Raw genomic sequence first — 21,147 nt, forward strand, 5'->3', positions numbered from 1 at the left:
TTGTGTCTAACAGTCTTTGCCAATTAGCCTATTTTCTGTTTTGTTTGTAGCCTTTTTTGGGATGACTCAGATACCAACCACTCTTAGGCTCTAGGTCGAGGTGCTAATTTAGTCTAGTTGGGTTGTTTTCCTGCACACATGGTGGTCAGACGTGCGCAGAACACAAGTTTTGTTTACTATGAAAAGGAGAAGGCAAAAATAGACATCTCTCTGGAGCTTTACGATTCGAATCTGGGTCACAGAAGAATGATTTTCTGAGCTGAATCTGGCAAAGGTACATTTCCAGCTTTGCTTTGTTAATAGAGAAAAAGAGGACAAATATCCTCTCGTGTAGGCTCTAAAGCAGCATCTGAGATGTTAAGAGAGGATCTATTTTTGTAGCTTCTAATTCAAATTTGGATAATTTATCTCATGATGATTCACCATTACCTCCTAGAAGTAATATCTATATACCATGTGGTGATATATATCACTGTAGGTATAAAACTGAACTTCAAACATCCCACATGTGAGATGACAAGGTTGTTACATTCAATGTGGTTTTGACAGAAACCATTACTGAACTGTGTGTACACTCTGGATTTGAAACCACGTCTCCAGAGGTTTTTGGGTTCTTGTGGGTTTGAGAAGTGCATACATATCTAAGCACGTAAGCAAGTTAAAGGAGTTGAGGCAGTTTTGTGTTTTAAGTTGCATGGCATGGGGTGCCCTGACCACAGGCTGTGTAGAGTCTTTTATTTACCCAAATTATTTGATGCAATTTGGCATCACGCTGCAACAGTTTGAGCATGCAAAAACACACTGCTGCTATTTCAGCCCTCACCACAACAGATGCTGGTTTGGAGAGGAGAGGAAGGCTGCCTGTACTAACGACAAGGTCCAGCTTGAAGGAATTCATACTGTTCCCCCGCATTGGCTATACATAAAACGTGTCCTGCCCTATGTGTGGTATAGCATGCCGCAGAAGAACAGCAAACTCCGAATGCATGCAGTACAGCATGTAGCCTGTCAGTCTAGCATTCCATGCCAGAAATAATCTCAAAATGGCATTTAAAGGAAGACGATGGGTATTTATTTTCTTTCCTTTTTTAAAGTCCTCCTTCACTGTATCTCATGAATTAAGGAAATGCAGAGAGGGGCAGCCAAAGGCTAGTTCACTCTGTGATGCTGACTGGTGCAGTATCATTGCATCAGCACGGCTTCACCTCTGCCTGAAACTCATCTACATATAGAGAAAACAAAAGTCCCTGGCATTCCCCTACACAGCAGATGTGAGGGTCATGGTGCTTTGGGGCTTTTCCCCATCTCGCTCGGTTGCACTGGTCTTATTCGTGTCCCTGGGTATTGCAGAGGTCGGAAGAGTCAGGGGTGGTGGTGGTGGTGACAGCCCTGGATATGACAGTAACAGGGGTGTAGTGGTAAAATAAGAGGTGGGTAAACTATGAATTATGTGATCATAAGGTGGAATGGACCATGCACTATCGGATTTTTAAAAAAGGCATTCAGAACATGATTGAAGATGGTGGAGGTTATTGTCCAATGTTACAATAGCCTATAGCTGCTATAGTTCCTAGAGTGTTGATGAGTGTACATGCCAGTATTGTGAATGCGGATAATAGTGTGATTTTTGAATGTTAAAATTGCAATTGGTTAATAAACTATATTTCTGAAATTGCAGAGATGGATAAACCACCTTTACTTGCGTTTAGCCTCCACTAAAGCCATAGACAGTATAAGGAGAAGAGTAAGGAGAGGTCACCAGGCCACTAAAGTGCTCTGTTTAAAGGGTAGCCTAAAGTCTATTAACCTGGTGCTGCAACACCTATAGTCAGATGGTAGAAAAGATAGTCTGTTAGTAGGCTATAGAGAAAGAAGAACAAAAAACATGCAGACTCACGCACAATGGTTTGTTGCATCAGTTAAATTCCACCACCACCACCACCACTACCAACTACAACAACAACCACACACAGACACACACACACACACACACAATTTCACTTCATCAACAACAATGATCATTATATGTTTCAATATGTGTTTCAATATGTGACACCAGTCAGTAGACTACTCCTGATGAATGTGTTTGAACAAACAACGTGATATCAGAAATCAGGCTAGGAAACGTATTTGCCATAATGACCTTTCGGTGATGAAACATCACAAAAACACCACCAGTAAGACTCAGCATTTTTAGTGTAGCCTACATTGAATCACCAAGCTGCGTGTGCGTGCCACCTGCAGTAGCCTGTCTCTGCATTGCAGTCAGTGTCAGACCAGTAGGGGGTTTATCGTAGCCTACCCTTGAAGAGGATTTGAAGGGCAGAGGCTGCTGGTTCCAATGGACATGTCAAGATGCCTTTAGGGACCGTGGGATTTCCCTCGTCTACTAATATTGATTTGTTTGGATGTGGTATAGCCTAATGGCTATGCTATTCATTCTCGCACAGTCACCGTCATCAAGTAAAACTGCATACATCATCTCAAGACAAGGCATTCGTTTCCCGCCTGCACAGTAGATGTCACTGTAGTTGAGCAAACAATTCAGCCTCTTAGTCCTCTACCTCCTCCCATTTCCAGCCTTCCATCCCGAAAGGGTGTGTGTCCTGAAGGTTGTAGGCTATTTAACTAGCATCACGGGTCTTTAGAGTACTCCGCCGGCGGGCAATATTCTGATACCATGGTATAGTTAAGCTACCTTAGCCTACGACACAAGAGGAGGATCTGCATGGGAAGTACACAGCAAAGGCTTTCGAGTTACAGCAAGCAAGCCCTCATCCTCATTCTTGAGTTCAGGGGGACATTCATCTTGACGGGACAGCACAACCTACACCAGACACCGCGTCGAATGCGTTGTTCACGGCACCCTGCGAGGCTATCGACAAATGCGCACCTTCAGTTTCTAACTGGTTTTATCAGATATCTCACAGTTGATAGCGCGTTCGTATTTAGTTAGCCTACTTGTCTATGACTTACCACAAATCGAAAGTGCTGGAGTACTGTACGTGGTGCTTGTCAAACTTACTATCAACTGTGCGTGATGCCAGCGCAGAAATTACGGGATAGCCTACTAAACCAGCCTGTAATAGTCTTCGCTAAACAACACTGACGGGTTATCAGTCACATAGTCTCACATGACGTGATGCCAAACCAGAAGTTGTTCAACAAATCCAAGTAATCTACTCTTTGCTCTGGCGTTTGCTCCACATATTTCCTGCTTCGCAAGCCAACTAGCCTACCTGGAAAGGGTGTGCTGCTCTCAACTCGATTTCAACAAGCTCGGAAGTGAACGAGAGGGCGATGAATGAGGATACAACAGTCTTCAAGACCGAGGAAAGCCGCGCATCCTGTTAGGTCGTCATGAGACATTTTGTAGATCTCGAAACTTCACCGATTTCTTTGATACATCAAGTCCTTTTACGCTCCAGGTAGACGTGTGATATATCTTGCAGAACTTTCCTCACCATGGCTTGTCGACACTTGACACATTTAGCCTGTGGTTGGAACGGTGAAGTGGGGAGAAGACTGGTTACAGTGACATTATTGGCGGTGTTCTTGGTGGGCACAGTGTTGCCGCTTGGCGCAGCCAGCTCTCCAGAGATCACCGTTGGTTTGAACGGAGACCATACCCCACATCAGCCCAACAACGACCATGACGATCATGCTAGTCACAACACAACTAAAAAGGCTTTCCCCGTCCTGTCCTTCGATTTCGAGCGTATAGGGATGCCGTTTGAAATATCGCTATGGGTACTGTTGGCTTCCTTGATGAAGTTGGGTAAGTTCATCACAGTTCGTGCAACAAGACATACTAATCAATAGCCTGGTTATTCTTTAGAAATGTAATTTCAATACAGAACAGTGGAATTCCAGATTGCCTGACTTGACATACAGTGTGTTACTGTAGTCAGGGTTAGGAGGAAATAGCATAGCACACAGCATTTCTGAACTAGATCTGACGAGCACCAAAAAGAGTTCGTATTTCTGTTGTGTTTACTTTCATATGCAGACCATGCAGTACATTTGAAGGATTTGGGTAAACATGTGCAAGACAAAAGAGTAAGCTTACTACAACCCCCACCCGGTATTAGCAGATACAACGAAAACTGTGAGCAAGGGGCTGGATAACCCCCAAACACGCACACACAGACCACCTCTACTCTTGAGGTTAGGTTTTCACTTGCTCCATCATTCTTGTGAAATATGTATGTCCTTATACAGTTAGTGGCCACTTGTTACAATATTACATTTTCTATTGTGCTTCACCAGCTGCTGTGGTTAGCCTCTTACACGTGTCCTCCCAGATGAGAGCTGACTGTAGGGGAAATGGACTGATTAGAGACAGGAACCGTGTTGATATCTCTTGTCCGAATCTGCTCTTCATTATGCTTGTTTAACTAATGTACTCTTCATCTGGGTTGAGTGTTGTTTGACTGAGACATCACATAAAGACACACAGGTCGTCTTCATCTCCAGAGTTCTGCTTGTCCACATGCTAGAGAGTGAAGTCAGTTGATGAATTGATGACTGATGACAACTAAAAGTACCTTTAACGTTTGGTCCCTGGTGCAGTCTGAATGTGTGTTCCAAAACGGAAGAGTTACTTTTTGTTTTTTTGCTCTGGCAGGATCTTGAGTAATGTGTTTCCGGGTTAGGTGTTGTGGTTTTAATGACTTCTGTCTGTGACTTGACAGTTTATTTATTTTTCCTCTTATTGTAGCAAACAGTTTGCAGTCTGTTTCACACCTACAGTATAGGACCCCCACCAGTGAAGTAGGTTGACACAGGGATCTTTTAGGCCGTTACTGTTAATCCCTTTTTTATACCTCCGTGAGCATGCACCCATTCATGCACAGATACACAGAACGTAACCATGCCTACACGCCTCACATGTCTCCATCATCTGCCACTGTGCCCTCTAGTCTACTCTTAGTCTCCACTCCCTGCTCAGCTTCGTCATCTAAAGTCCTGCAGGGTCCCTTACTGTCATTTGTAGTCTGAGAGAGAGAGAGAGAGAGAGAGAGAGAGAGAGTTGTGTAACTCTCTCTCAAAAATCTCAAAAATTACACAAAAATCATGGTGTGGTGTGTACCTTGGTTTTGAAGTCATGGTTCGATTCATTTTCAGTACGGTAAGCCTGTAGGTACTGCAAACCTAAAATTCACTGACAATATTGCTGATGCACAACAGCAATAGTATTTTGAAAAGCTGTCAAATGTTTTTTGACGTTAATTCATTAAAATAACATGGTCACTTAATACTGTATGTTTGTGTGGTAACTCAAATTTGAAACATGGCCCACGTGCAAAAAAGCCTTTACTGTTGATTACTCTTAAAGACTCAATTTGTTACTTTCGGTACACATCTGCATTGAACCTAACATCTTGTACCTAAATGGTTTGGTATGAATATGTTTACTTTTACTCCCCTAATATACACACATACAGATACATACTCAGAGTGCATTATACACATATAAAACCTTGACAGTGTGCTTGTCCTATCCTTTATAGACTTGAAGGAATTCCATTTCCATGGGATCTTGCGTTGGTTCCTCATTCTGCTTATTGTCTCTCGGTCCCAGAAATAGATCAAAATGGCTCGTAAACCCAGTTAGAGAGCAATCATAAACTATGGGCAATGCACGTGGTACCCATACTTATCAGTCTTTATGATAGAGTATCTGTTGTTGTGAGCTGTAACACGCAATCTGCAATGTATTCATCCAGATAAAATGATTAGGAGAGAGGAGATGGAGTACTATGTTGAGTGGAGTTCCCTTGTTGAGTGGCCAGGGGAAAAAATGCATTTTTATTTGTCGCTGTGAGACTGAGCAGACTGTGTGTGTGTGTGTGTGTGTGTGTGTGTCAGCTATCTGCTCCTGAGGGACTTGGTCACTAGCACCAGCAGCGGCTCCCAGCTCTCCATTTGAAGTGCAAACATTGCTTAGCTTGAACAAAAAAGAGAAAGTGTCTCAGTGCTGTCTGCAGCCTACCGTTCACCTTGTTTCCATCAGGTGATGCTTAACATGATGAGTCACAATGAAAACAACAGATGGGTAATTTAAAAGAATAAATTATGTTTACTCTTCCAGAACTGTTAACATTACCTCAAATAATCTTTTACTGTGTAAACTCTTTCAGTGGTTACCATTTTTAGAACATGAAGTCCTTTTGTCTTATCCCAATTGACAAACTCTCAGCATACAGTTCTCTCCTTTGGCACTATCCCATAAATACAGTCTTTATAAGTATAAGTAGGTCTTTATATATTCATAATCAATAGGTCATTTATTCTTGGTAAATCCTGAATAAGCAACTAGTTGATCTTGATCTAAGGTTACTGGTATATAGTATGGATCAAAATAGAGAGCTTACAGACTCCTAATTTACTGTCTGAATAACTTATAGTGACAGAATAATAGCATATTAAAACAATGTATTAGAAGGCTATACATGTTCTGTTTTGATCCATACTACACATTAATAATCTTAGATTAAGACCAAATAGTTTTCAGGATTTAAGACCAACTAGTATTCAGGACTTAACAAAAATAATTCACCTATTGAGTAAGAATAAGATATAGTTGAATAAAGACCTAATAAATGTGTAATGATGCTTAATACAAACCTTATTGAGCACTAATACATACTGTACACATATTAGTTATGTATTAACGGCTAACGTGTTCGCTAAAATAAAGTGTTACCCTTTCTGCATACAGATATGACTGTAAAGATCACTGTGGGAAAGTAAGGGAGACTGATAGAACAGTTGGACACATGGTCCCAGTGGATATCAAACACCCATCTTTAGTCTTTCAGGCAGCCAATGGACCGAGGAACAGATCGCATGTCCTATCATACTTGGAGAGGCATTTGATATGTGCAGTCATGATACTTTCTTGGCATTGCTTTATAATACACATACAATGCCTATGATACTAAACTTCACAATAGAAATACAATTATCATGCCACTTTCAGACCTTGTTCTTGATGGTCTTCTGTGAGACCATACAGGCCTTTCTGAGATGGCTCTCCTTACACTGTTGTAATTACCCCAGCTGAGGTGTTTTGCAGGGGTTTCAAGGAACTGACGCCACAGCAGCAACAACACATAAATGTTTCAGATTCAATTCATTATTGATAGCAGCTTGTCATGTTGAGCTGCCATTCAGTGCACCCGTGGGGATGGGGAACAGTTTCCCCCAGGAGTGTTCCACTCAAAGGCTCCTTACAAAAGGGGCCAGTTTCAATGCTTTGTTAACATTCTACCATCCATCACCCATTGTCCAGGGCTTTTAGTGACTCTGAGGAAAACATATTGTGCAACAGAATATCCAAAGTTTGGGGTGGGAAGTTGAATATTCAGTTAGCACTGTATTTCCATTGAGTATGTAAAATATGACAGTGAGTAAGTGAACCATTTTCTGAACTACAAGGAAATAGTGAAGTAGGCCCACTTAAGCCATTTTCCAGGCAACTTGATGGGTTTCTGACTGATAAGCCAGTAGGTAGTGTCCAGGCTGTCAGGAGAGATTTTGTGTATCGGTTGAGCATGTTTACTCAAGTTTGTGTTGTGAAAGGGCCATAGGTTTCTCTTATCTACCACAAACATACTTAGACCCTTGATGTGGGCGTAAGTGTGCACAGGTGTGAAAGGGTTTGTCCCGTGGAACAATGGCCATGTTTGTGTTATTGCCATCTCATGGACTGCGTCATGAATTTTTACTGCGGAAAAAAAATTGCTCTTGCTGAGCTTTTTGATTGAGGTTGGTGTGATACTGCTTTGCACCAGCCCACTTGAACTCATTTACCTTTAGCAGTGTGTGCTGGCGCCTAAACAGGGTTGGCTAGAGATTAGAAGCTAGCAGTGCTGCACAATAGACAATACTGAATGTAAGACTTTGTATCGAAATGATTTACAACCTGGAAAATTCAACAAAACCACTAGAGAAGAAGTAAAAATGTTGGACTTGTCAAATCAGCTATGTTAATAAATAAATTTAATAAATTTGTTAATACTCTAGAGCAAATGTTTATCATGTTTCCTGTTCAAGCAAAAAGTTCCGTCCATTTGTTTAATCTTCGATCCATTTGTTTAATCTTAGAATCAAAAATGTAAATAATAAAAAAAATAAATGCAAAATAAAGGATAGATAAAAATGGATGTCATCTGAACTATGCTTAGATTTACAATCTCTATCACCTAAGATGACATCTCATACTGAATGTGCAGCACCAGAATGAGTGGGAAACAGGGTCACAAGGTCAATGTGCGGTTATCAATCAAGCATTTAATGGTGCCTTTGCTCCATGGAAAGAAATGGAGACTGTTGTCAAAGCAGTGTTCATAACTCTGAGCCAATAACAAAATTGTATACAGGGGCCATTAAGTTGCAAACATTTATAATGCCAATACAAGCTGTTATCACAAAGCTCATTGCTCTCAGTGTGGGTGGTATGCAGAGGATCTCTGCAATGCAAGTGAGTCATTTCTTCTGATAGATTATGGCTTGTTGACTTAATACAACCAATACATTTGACCCAATTAAGATATGGAAGAATTTACCTTAGCTTATTCAATAGGTTATCTTTAAAACTCCTTGGCTTGTCCTTGCTAATCAGAGATCACCCAAGACTCAACTGATAGCAGTAGCACAATGAAAAGGAACCCCCATCAAATGGGTTTTCAGGATAACACTTTCTTTACAGAAAATAAAGCAATCTGATAATGTGGATACACTTAGGTACTGGAAACAACACCTGCAACTCACTGCAGACTCCACAACTGAAACGTTTGTGGTTAAACACTGAAGATATAGATTTAATCGCCAGAGCTTGATGTCTGCATGGGAAACATCCGTAGGCATTTGTGACACGTAGTGTCACATTTCAGATTTTTTGTGATTGGTCAGTGGCTGTGACTGGTCACTTTTGCTATGATTGCCTTGTTTTGGGTGTAACAGCAACAGAAAAAGAATCTGGCCTCATGCCAAAGCCTCCCAACCCAGATAAAGACTCGCCATAGTTTTTGCTTATGATGTCCCGAAGGACTCCACTGTGGTTATTCAGTGCTATTCAGCGTATTTAATGTCAGCCTAAGATAATCATATAGACACTTTCAAAATCAGAGCTCACTGCCATTAGAGAGTAATTGGCAGTAATACAATTGTCTGAAAAGGAAAGGGAAGATTAATTTATATAACACATTTTCCAGTACAATGGCAACTCAGAGTGCTTGGCATAGACACAGACAAAGACAACATCAATAAGGCCATCCTTAAAAATATTTTCGTTTGCCGTAACCCGACCGACCCTGTCAATTTCGAACCGACCCAAATATCTTTTTTTTTCCCCTTTTAGTCCGACCGACTTGCCGGTTGTAAACTTGCGTTAATACCGACCGATTGTTTTTTTTTACTCTAAACAACCAATACAAATGCAATAAAATAATATTTATTTTAGTAGGCCCAAGTATTGTGAATATAACTTGCCTACATGCAAACGTGGCTCACTTAAAAAAAACCTGTGGCGTCATCTCTACACCATTGGTTTGACGCATGTCACACTATGGCCTACGCTTCGTTTCATTCATACAAACTGATAACGCTTTTACTTGGCACGAAGTTCTGGAAGAACTGTGGGCAGATCTTTTCTCATCCCTTCTCCCCTAGTCTAGCGGTGACCGTGTCGGAGTATTGAAATTGGTTGTGGTCTATTCAGCATTTCTCAAAATATGGGTCCGCAACATGGAGACTGCTGGTCCGCTGGAGTCGTGGAGTGAAATTAGGCCCGGTGCTTCATCTGATAATTTGCTGCGCGAGTTGATCAAGAAACCGCTGGATCGATCTAAAAAAAAAACAAACGTTTCTGCTATCGATGTCATTAAACATGGAGCCCTACAATTAAGTGGTGGTATGAGCATTCATTCAATGCGGCGCTGCGCCGGGAAACTGAAACTAATCGATAACGCTGGTATCAAAGCTCGCTTCAACCTGTTGGAAGGCTATTTATTTATTTAACGAAACTTAATAGAATGATGTTGTTTTTGAACTTCCTTAGAAACAGAGCAGAGACTGTGTACACTGTATAGCATTGAGTATTGTATAGTCAAATTTCAAAATAACGCGGGCAAGAGCTATTGTAGCCTTCTTTCTGGGTACATGTAGATGAGCCCTATGACCCAAAAGTCTGCCATGACCGGGCCTCAGGTCAAAGAAGTTTGAGAAAGGCTGGTCTATATAACCTACATCAGAATGAGGTTTGCAATGGTGCGCCTGAAGGCACTGGTTGAAGACCCAGTCAGTTACGTCACAATATGCACATTTGTGTAAATTCATTCCTACGTAATCACCATGACCAAAATTGAACTTTTTTTTACTTTGAATCTTGAAAAAAAAAATATTGACCTACCTACCGACCCATTTTTATTTTTTTTTGGCTGTTACTGCAAACAAAAATATTTTTAAGGATGGCCTAATCCATGGGGCAGATCCATGGGCAGTGCTCTCTTGACATGCACACAGAAGCAACATGGTGTTCTTGAACAGTCCATTAGACCATACTAGCATGCTGCCCTTGAACAGTCTAACCAGGCAACCAGGTGACACAGCTACTGATCATACTTCCCAGCTCTGCTGACGGAGTCGGGTGGGGGGTTGTTTTTTCTGAATCGTCCCCGAAGGAATTGTTAGCGTAGGATGAGTCATAAGCACACACACCAGACACACGTGCAGCCCTAATCAAGATGACCTTGCCTGGAAGTAAAGCTCGGGAAGTTGTTGATGTTTATGTTGCCACCACTACTATGGACACTAGCCTGGCATATGGGGAATGAGGAGGGATTTATTGGTTTGTTTGGTTCCTCCGATGAGTCCTCCGTTGGGTCTTTATCCAAGTTGTTAAGGTCGACAGTTGGGTAATCAATCAAGCCTCCGAGTCTGAATCATGGTTGTAGTCATTCTGCCCAGTCAGTGTATTTAGATGAGTTTCCTGAAAGATAATCTCATTTGGACACACAAGAGTCTTGGAGCAAGCAGGCCCCAATTGTGCATCATTAACAGTAGGCTTGGCTGCATTGCATTGCTGACATTCTTGTTTTGTGTCAGCTACTGTATGGTGACCCGTGGTGGAATAAACAAACATTCCAGACGTGATGTCACAATGGACGGGTGAAGTCACATTGTAATGGCGTTGATGTGCTGACAGGTGACAGAACTCGTCCCACAGGAGGTTTATCAGCCTCTCAGCATGGCTTGTAGAACTGTTTAACCTTTAACTTAACGAAACAGGTTTTTGGCAGCATGGGGCGTAAGCTAACTGGCTAATTTGTTTTGTGTTTGGGATGGGGCCTAAGCTAACGGGCCAAGCTAACTGGCTAATTTGTTTTGTGTTTGTGATGGGCTGGGCCTAGGTTGATGGTTGGTTGGCCAAGGTTTTTTATGGTTATGGTTCAGTCCACATCAACGGGACGGACCAACCTAGCCAACCTTGACCATGCCTGGGCTGGTTAAGAGTATTTTGGGTATTGGATATTTCAATGTGGTAATATGGTGGCAGCATGGAGGGGAGTGTCTCCAGGACGCTGGTTTCACTGTTAAGCCTTCATGAGGTGTCGTGGGCCTAACTTAACGAAACATCTGTGAATGAGGGTGCCCACTTGATAACCCCAATGACATGCCGCATACTATATAGGCTACTGCTGTTGGATGGGCCATTTGTATTGTGCTTGTGACTATTTGTTGGCGGATTTGTGGGTAGTGTGCTTTTTAAAGTTAAACTTGAGCAGGGGCTTCTGAATGTGTTTTTACCTTGGATTTTGGCACAAGGGAATTTAACATCTAATCCTGTGTATTAATGTAATTACCACAATGCAGTCATAAAGGTTAGGGAACATATATTGATCCATCTGTATCCTTTTCCAACTTCAAAGCAGTGGCCTACTGCTGAAAACATCTAAGCTTTTTCACAAACAAATAAAGGCACATACTTAAACAAACATCTTACACCTCATTTGTATGGAACATCAGCCAAGATTAAGAATGGGCCTGCTGTGAGATGAAAGCAGCATGCACTACCTTTTGCAATGAGGAGAGTTGTGGACGGAAATGTTTGCACAGCACCGTTGCACAATTTTGGACCTTTTGCAGACTTGTCTCTAGAGGCCTGGATATGGAAAACAATATATAAAGATGTTTTGAATCCTTACTGCCTAACTGTTTGGCCCTTTGTGTGCCTTTGTGAGTCCTTCTTGGCTGTTTTGACCTTTCACCCTGCCTGACTGACTGACACACCAGAAGAACCTAAGGACTAAAAACCAGGAGCCGCTCAACCCTGTGTATCTCAGCTGTGAGATGAGCCAGATTAGTGCATAGTGTCTCATAAGCGTAACAGCCAATCAGTCAGCCCCGGGGTACTTTGTGATAGAGGAAACACTGTGTGGCGAAACACCCCAATGGCAGTGACACTTTTCAGTACCTGTATTTGTTCCCCTCCTTTTCTCTGTGACCAGTGGATGTGACTGCCGAGGGAAGACTTGACACAGACCAGTGGAGGTGAATTTGAAAGAGCCCCTTGTCTGCTAGTGATGAGTCATTTTCTCTCTCTCTTCCATCTCTCTTTCTCTCTCAAAGTGCCCCCTCAGTCTGGCTTTTCTAAGAGAATGAAGCAGAGGATAATGGGTAATTTAGCATTCTGGTGAGGCATTCATGACCTGGGCTCTGGTGGTTTGCACAGCCATGGCATTTAGAACCGCTTTCATCTATCCAATTACGACCTGTTCGCTTTCATCTCATTTTTGGCTTTTTCATGCCATAAATCTTCTGCCAGTGATTCACTGTCTTTTGCGAGATCTAATTCCAATGTGTGTGTTGCTGTTGAAATAAGAATGTGGCTATTTATGGTCTGTTGTTAGCAAGCATGCTAATGGAAAACAGAATGGAGTCACAAATGACAGCCAGAGCAGACATGGAATTGTCTTTGGGAGCAAGCGAGTCTTTGTCTGACCTTGTCCAGATTAGATTTGTTATTTCAGGCTAGGTATTTACAGGTGGCAAATGGCAGATCAAGTTATATCCTGGATCATTTTTTTTTTGCAGAGATTGTCTATGCATGGGGCATGTATATACTCATGTATACAGTATGTCTATAAATAGTGTTATTATGACCGCCGCGCAGCGCATGTCCAAATTTTCGTCAAGGATTCCCAGGACACTGTAAGACCGGGGTACACGAAACTTGGTGGGCATGTAACCCCACATGGATAGCATGGAACCTCCTGTTTTCATTTTGATCTGTAGCCCCCCCGCTGGACTGGACCCCCCGAAAGGAGGGTAGGGCAGACACAGTTTTCTGTGAATATCTCGAGAACCGTAGGGTTTAGGAGGACCATTTTTTTTTGTATGTTGATCTCAAAGGGCCATGTCAACCCATTCCATAACCACTCATTTCATGTATAGCCACCTAGTTAAACACAAAAAGAAAAATGAGGTGTTGTAATCGCAGGTATCTGTGACCTAACATAGTCAAAACTTCATGAAATTGGAAGTGTAGGATCATTATGACACCCTCTGAATGCACGCCAAGTTTCGTGGAATTCGTTCATGGGGGCCACACAATAAATTAATTTATGTTACAATACACCAACTGGCCTGTAGGTGGCCGGAGACAGTTTTCTGTGAATATCTCTCGAACCGTAGGGGCCTAGGAGGGTCCACCTTTTTTTTTGTATGTTGGTCTTAAGGGGCATGTCAACCTATCCCATTATTTCATGTATAGCCACCTAGTTAAAAATAAAAAAGCAAAACATTAGGTGTTTTCATCACAATATCTCTGGCTGACATGGTCAAAACTGCACCTAAATTGAAAGTGTAGGATTATTATGACACCCTCCTAATGCATGCCAAGTTTCGTGGACTTTCGCTCATGGGGGGCCTTACAATAAAACAATTTATGTGTACATTTAGTGACCATTACACCAACAAGGATTCCCGGACACTGAAAGACCGGGTACCACGAAACTTGGTGGGCATGTAACCCCACATGGATAGCATGGAACCATCGCTTTTTCGTTTTAATCTGTAGCCCCCCTGGACTGGACCCCGAAGGCAGACACAGTTTTCTGTGAATATCTTGAGAACCGTAGGGCCTTGGATGACCAATTTGTAATGTCATTGTCAATGGACCAGCTCCATGCTGTTATAACACATACAACTGGCATAGCAGGTTTATGAGATGTTGTCAATTACATTTTCAATTAAAAACTTAATTAAAATTGTCAATTAAAAACTTAATTAAGTGCTGTGTTGATTTGCTGGGATTGCTTATTACTCCCACCATGTTTGTTTCCCCTTTACAGAGCCTGAGTTCTTTTGAGTGTATACTGAGAATGAACAGGTATAGACCCTTCCAACAATAAAAACAAGAACAATGCTTGAACGTTCTATTTGGGCCCCAATCTACTTCCTCTGCATTAAGATAACATATGGAATCAAATATTCTATAGTTAACTAAGATGAATCATAAGACGATTCACCAATGGAACGAAATGGCACTAGTTCCGGACTCCTAAATAGGTGTGTCAAAACATAAACTTTTCTCTGAATAAGTAATAATAACATATACATATAATTTTGTATACTATTTTACAGACATTGTTTGTGTGTGATGCCAATGAAACACTCTTTCGGACACGGAATGAATAATTTAATTTTGCCCCGTTAACCCAGCTAGCTAACGTTAGCACAGTAAACGGAAAGTGAATGGGAATGTTCGCTAGCTAGCTAGCAGCTAAGAACTTTGGTTAAACTTATATATTGTTGCAAACAAACCTGAAGTAACATATGTTCAGCAACTTTGTGGTAGTCTACTAGTTCTAGCACAAAATATGTTTGGTTAATTTATCAACCATCTCTGAGTTTAGAGCCTCTGAGAACAGGTGGCTGTGCACCAGAGCTTTGAGGAGACAGTGACAGATCACGAACAAGTGTAGTCAGGATAAGTGTGATGATGAGAAATAAAAGTGTAGTGTTAATCAGAGTAATGTGTTATAATACAAACAAAGACAGGCACCTGTGCAATACTGTAGCTCTTCCCTGCAAGAAAAACACACAGACAGGCAGGCAAACACCGGTAGGGCTGTAAGTAAACTAAGTAAGTAAAATGTATTATAAATAGGGTTGCAAAATTCCGGGAATTTTCAAAGTTGGAAATACGGGAATATATGGGAATTAACAGGAATAAACGTGAATTAATGGGAATAAACAGAATTTTTAATATGGCAAGTTATTCAGGGAACTTAAATGTAATGGACAAAACCCCATCTTGCAGCATAATATTAGTTAAAACAACCTGATTTAATGCAATTTCAGTCGAATTTCTACCCATCAGTCAATCACATGCACACAGCAATCAGTAGTTCAGTGTTGCTAGTTTAGCACGCTAGTAAACAATAGGCAGATAATGGGATTCCCGCTAGCATGCTAGCTAGCTTTGTATGCTAAGCTAAGCTTAAATACGAACATACAAATCATATTGCTTATTACGAAACAAAATGTTAATGTTTGTATATGAAACAGTTTGTATGAATTACCCAAAATTCCCAGTTAATTCCCGTAAATTCCCATTCATTCCCATAATTTCCTTTAATTCCATTAAAGTTTCCAATTTGGAATATTTCCAAAATTACCCAGCTTAACTACCCATGGTAAGTTTTCGGAAAGTTTCCGGAAATTTACTGGAAATGTTCCGCCCCTTTGCAACCCTATTTATATAAGGCACATATAAAATACAGTTTACACTGACCAGAGTGCCATACAAAGTGCAAATTAAAAAAAGAAACATAAACACAAATACATAATGCAAATATCAAAAACAATCATACAAGAACAAGAAATGCCAGCGAGAAGAGGTGCGTTTTGAGTCTAGATTTAGATAGATTTTAACAATATGAAAGACACTAGTTTCTGTAAAGCAAAACAAATCAGAATGTGCAAGGGTTTAGATTAGCTGAGGCAGCCTTGCAGGGACCTGGGAGGTGAACATAATGATTAGCCTACTGGTGTTCCTGAGAGGCAGAATCAGGTTACCTCCTGTTGGTTCTATTTAGGTCAGAGCACGTCTACTCTCACGCCTCTCCGATATGGCTTACCTGCCACGGTTGGTTTGTGCAGCTGCAAGCTTGTCCAGTGTGACTGGAAATGTAAATGACTCCACCCATTTTAATGAGGAAGACCAGTGATCAGAATTATTTGTAGAACTCAGTACGGAGATCATAGCACAAGTTCCCATTCTAATGAGCACCACTGTCTTTTCAGTATTTCTTTATAAAATCCCACAAGATTTTTAGTGAGTTACTAGTAGATGTTTTTTTTGAGGGGTGAGGTGTCCTTTATTTGTTCTCTTGTCTCCCTGGACACAGACACAGGCACACTTCATATCACTTTAAAGAGAATTGCAAAGAGACTGCTCTTTAGGGAGGTGAAATTCAAAAAGTCAAGTGGTTTCAAAGTTTTCTTCCCTACCACAGGCTTGGAAGTTGAGGCAGAGAGAACGTGAGGCAGAGAGAGAGAGAGAAAGAGAGATCTATGGAAGATGAGCTTCCCTACCTCTCTACCAGCTGTACACCGGGCCCTGTGCCGAACCTCACAACGTATGAAAGGAGAATATCCCTGACAGACCTCCTCTGTGTGCTTTTGTTGTGTGTGTTGTGAAGGGTTGGGGAGTTGGGAGGCGGAATGTGGAAGAAATTATGGTCTGTGTGCCATTCAGAAGAGGGATTCACTCAAAGTCTCGAAGGCCACCAGCAGTAGTGTGTACGCGCCTCTGAAAAAAGGAAATGACACACAGCAGTGTGTGGTTCCTCATAGTGGGGCGATTGTTGATGGACCCGGAGAGAGTATTTGTAAAATATTGAAAGAGAGAGTGTTAGTCTTTGTGAGGGTGTGGGGTTGCAAAGAATGATATGGCAGCCTTTACTGGCAATCAGTCTAGCCAGATTATATTGGTGTCTGTTCTACTCCCATAAGACAACGCTGGTCTTTGTCATGTTAGGCTGTTTCATGAAATGCTTGTCAGTGAAATTGGTGGCATAGTCTAGTGGTGGAAGTTTTTGAGCAAGAACGTTGTTTGCATTAACTTCAGATTAGTCGGCTACACACTAATGCAAACAACGTTCTTGCTCAAAACTCCACCAATTAACATAATTATGCTCTCAAACAACATTTTTAACCTGTTAGCTTCTGAAAATAAACCCTAGGATGTTTTTGCTCCGGAACATTCTTTTAAATATTTGAATATGTTTAAATGTTCATATGTGCTTGGTAGTGGGTAATAAAGCTCCAACTACGTATATTTTTACCCCATGCGTATGCTTTGTTTATACTAACTACATTATACTAGTAAGTGACCTATAGTAAGCAGTTACCTAAAGCCTTATATTTAATTTGATCGTAACAATATAGAGCCTTTTACAAATCCAAGGACGCTTTACATAGAACACAAACAAAAAAGTATGAGGAAATGGCAGAGAAATGTCTTGATCAAATTGACGGAAGATCATTGATGGCGGGATTGGGGAAGGGAGTTTAATGCTGATTGAGTATTGTGCCATTTAATTAAATGATGTTGGAAAAATATAGATACGATTTTTCTACAGCCAAATGATGTTCTACTTATGCAATCTTATAATGATGCATGCTTTTTGGAAGCAAAGGCAAACCATGCCTCCTTTTACCAACCTCAGTCCAGTGTTTGTCCATTCAATGGAGTTATAAATAAACACAAATAAACTCATGACTGAATGCTAAAACAATGAACCTATCTGAGCTTCTGTCTTCTGTGACCTTGTAAATAGGCTCCAATAACTAAAAACATTTCAGGTCTGTAGATATCAGCACTTCTTTGGAAATAGCCTACAGTTAAGGAGCAGGAAGTAAACATCCACGCTTGAGTTGCCAAAGATTGTTCTGATGTGATTACTTCAGGAGTTCTTTGGAACTCTTTTTTTGCCTCAGAATAAAAATGAAACCAGGCACTATTGTGTAAATAAAAGGTAATTCTGTGTTAATTCCAAGCTCAATAAAGTAGAGAAGGTTGCTCCAAAGAACAGCCAAACAGTCCATTTGGACCAGTGCCTTAGCACTCTGCAGTAGATGTCTTTAGAGTAGCCATGGCACTGCTGTTTAGCCTTGCACAGTGCTTTCCTCACTAACAGCATGGCCTGCTAATTACCTGCAGCTAATTGCAGTCTGCCAGTATGGTAGTGTGGTAGGAAGCAGGACAGGTACCCTCCCCTGTTCTCTATCTCTCCATCCCCTGCCCTGCCTTCACCTCCCCTCTCAGTGTGTGTTCTCTGTGTTGCTGCTCTTTCTTTTTCAGTCTCTCTCTCTCTCTCACTTTCTCTCTCTCTCTCAATCTGTCTCTTCCTGTCCTGCTGTTTGGATGATGCAGCTGCTGTTGTGCTGTTAGCGCTCCACCTTGGTCTCTGCTAATGGGCTCTAACAGCGCAGGGCCCAGTGGGACTGCAGAAGGGCAGGACACACCGACCAAGGACACATTTAAGACGTGCGGAGTGCCTGGGAGAAAGATGGACAGAGAGAGAGATAGAGAGAGAGATGTACAGGAAGAAAGAGACTGTTAGCCGCACGGCTAGGCACCCTGCCAGAGTTACAGTCATGTTACCTCTATCAGCTGTTCAAATATAGCTCCCAGATAATTCAGATTTGCTAAGCTGTTTTTATTTTCAATTATTCATGATTTACTGTTTGGCGTGCCCTTTAGAAGAGAAGAAAAAACGCCAGCTGAGCGCTGAAACGGCAGCGCTATGAGGAGCCAGTTTTACGTAACATTGCAGTTGTTGACACGGCACTGTTTGATATAACCCGCTGTGTCCAGTGACAACAGTTAGTCTGATTCACTTCAGGGGAGTCAAGGAGTTATTAGATGGGAGGCATATTCCAGAATATTCCAGAAAGGTCCCCTGACCCTCAATGATGGCCATTAACAGTTTACAGTGGTACTTCCCTATTGCCCACTGAATCACTGTGGTGATTTTTTGGGGGGTGCAGATGTTTATTCAGGCTTGACAGAGTTTAATTTAGCTTAGAGTCCCCAGGGCACTTGAATGGAGAGTGTGGTTGTGTTATGTAAAAAAGACAAACACTTTTGTGTGGTTGTAGCTAATTGCTGTGTTCTACTTCAAAACTTCAGAAGATTGAAAAAAAAAATGTGGAGAAGGGTTATTAAGCCCAATGGAAAAGGCCTCTGGATTCATTTTCCTATAAGCGTCAAGGCTCTTTCAGGTTCTCAAGGGTGTGTGTGTGTGTGTGTCTGTGTGTATATGTGTGTGTGTGTTTGTGCACCTGGGGTGTATTTCAGAGTAGCTCGTGGGGAGTAGTCCATTTGCTACCACATGATGCAGACCTTGTAGGGTTTAGTTCCTGTTTCGACGTCTTGCGGTTTGTTTTGTTTTTTTCCACTGCTATGATATTGGCCTGTCCCATCAGTCTCATGTGTCACTTCCTGTAGTGTCTCTAGGGTTAGCACCAGTTTACATGGGTGTACGCATGTGCAGTGTTTGAACCAGGCCAGTCTTAGCACGTTTAGTAGGAAGAACTCATTCTTAAAAGACATGTCTGCTTGTCCTGTCACACACAATCCATGACCAAGTTTACTGTATGTATTTTTCCTACAGATTTTGAAAGTTAATTTAGTGAGAGAAAGTGAGAGAAACCCAGTTTTCCTCCATACACGTCTGTGCTGTCACAAGCCAGCAGCTCTCAGTGAGTTGCTCAGAATGGCAACAGTGACAAGTGGATCTTTGACTAGGACTAGTGTCACACCTGCATGTAGTGCAGATATCAGGATTTTAAAGGTCTTATGAAAGTGTAACAGGTGCTGTAATGTTTTTGAATTTTATTTTGTAGCTCTTGAGTGGTGGGAACTAAGTCATGTGACTGCTCTCATCTTTCTCTCTACCTGTTAAATGTACCGCTGTGTCTGTGTGGCCCTGATGGAGACATGTCAGTCAAAATGTGTAGATATGTTGCCACTGTTATATATAGCCATTTTTTGTTTTCTATGAATAGTATGATTCCAAAAGTGAGTTAGCTTGGGGTATGTCTTTCAGTAGATGTTTGAAGGCAGAAAAGCTGTATGGTAAGGCCAGACTGTGTGTTATGTTATGCCTTTAGTTTACTATACAGTATAGTTACATATATGTTTATGCCCTGTGGCAAGTCCACTGATCTGGCAGGGTGTCGCTGACAAGATAACTTGAAGTGAGAGGCAAATGTATTCATATCATGAATGACTTTCTTTGCTAGCAGGCTTGTTTATAGTGTTGGCTAAATAACCATTAACACTAAATTTGTCCATTTCTGTATATTCTTCTCCTTTTATCTCTCCTCTCTGTGTCCCTTGCTCTCTCTCTCTCTCCGTCTCTCCTTCACCCATGTGTTCCAGGTTTCCACCTGACGCCGCGTCTCTCCGGCATCGTGCCCGAGAGCTGTCTGCTGATCGTGGTGGGGCTGCTGGTGGGCGGCCTCATCAAGGTGGTGGGCCAGAAGCCGCCCGTGCTGGAGTCCAACCTCTTCTTCCTGTGCCTGCTGCCGCCCATCATCCTGGACGCCGGCTACTTCCTGCCCATCCGCCCCTTCACTGAAAACATGGGCACCATCCTGATCTTCGCCGTGGTGGGAACCCTGTGGAACGCCTTCTTTGTGGGTGGTGCACTCTACGGCATCTGCCAGCTGGAGGGCGTGCACCTGAAGAACTACGACCTGCTGTCGTGCCTGCTGTTCGGCTCCATCATCTCGGCCGTGGACCCGGTGGCCGTGTTGGCCGTGTTCGAGGAGATCCATATCAACGAGCTGCTGCACATCCTCGTGTTCGGCGAGTCGCTGCTCAACGACGCCGTCACCGTGGTGAGTAGGCCGGGATGGGATGGAATGGGATGGAGACAGACAGGCAGGGCTTTGTTGGACATCAGCAGGTCTTCAAATGGCCTTACGTAAGACATTTTTCAGGGCTCAGGAGCCTTTTTTTTTGGAGGAGCTGTTTTTGTAGATCCCTTTGTACTGTCAGTTCGACCCCAGTCTTCTGTCAGTCAAATTCTGCATAAACTGCTGCTGCCAGCATGGGGTTTG

The 21,147-nt window shown here is 42.0% G+C and overlaps 1 protein-coding gene across 2 annotated transcripts in view; it reads left to right on the forward strand.

The window, feature by feature from the left end:
* The first annotated feature begins 2,587 nt into the window (after positions 1 to 2,587).
* slc9a1a (solute carrier family 9 member A1a) overlaps positions 2,588 to 21,147 on the forward strand; it is a 58,601-nt gene continuing 40,041 nt past the window's right edge. For both annotated transcript variants that reach the window (XM_048260331.1, XM_048260332.1), the window contains exons 1-2: positions 2,588 to 3,778; positions 20,465 to 20,925. In XM_048260331.1, the coding sequence (XP_048116288.1) occupies positions 3,466 to 3,778; positions 20,465 to 20,925 (774 nt within the window). In that variant the 5' untranslated portion in view covers positions 2,588 to 3,465. The remainder of the gene's footprint in view (positions 3,779 to 20,464; positions 20,926 to 21,147) is intronic.

Source organism: Alosa alosa, chromosome 13, assembly GCF_017589495.1.
Source record: "Alosa alosa isolate M-15738 ecotype Scorff River chromosome 13, AALO_Geno_1.1, whole genome shotgun sequence".
Lineage (NCBI taxonomy): Eukaryota > Metazoa > Chordata > Actinopteri > Clupeiformes > Clupeidae > Alosa > Alosa alosa.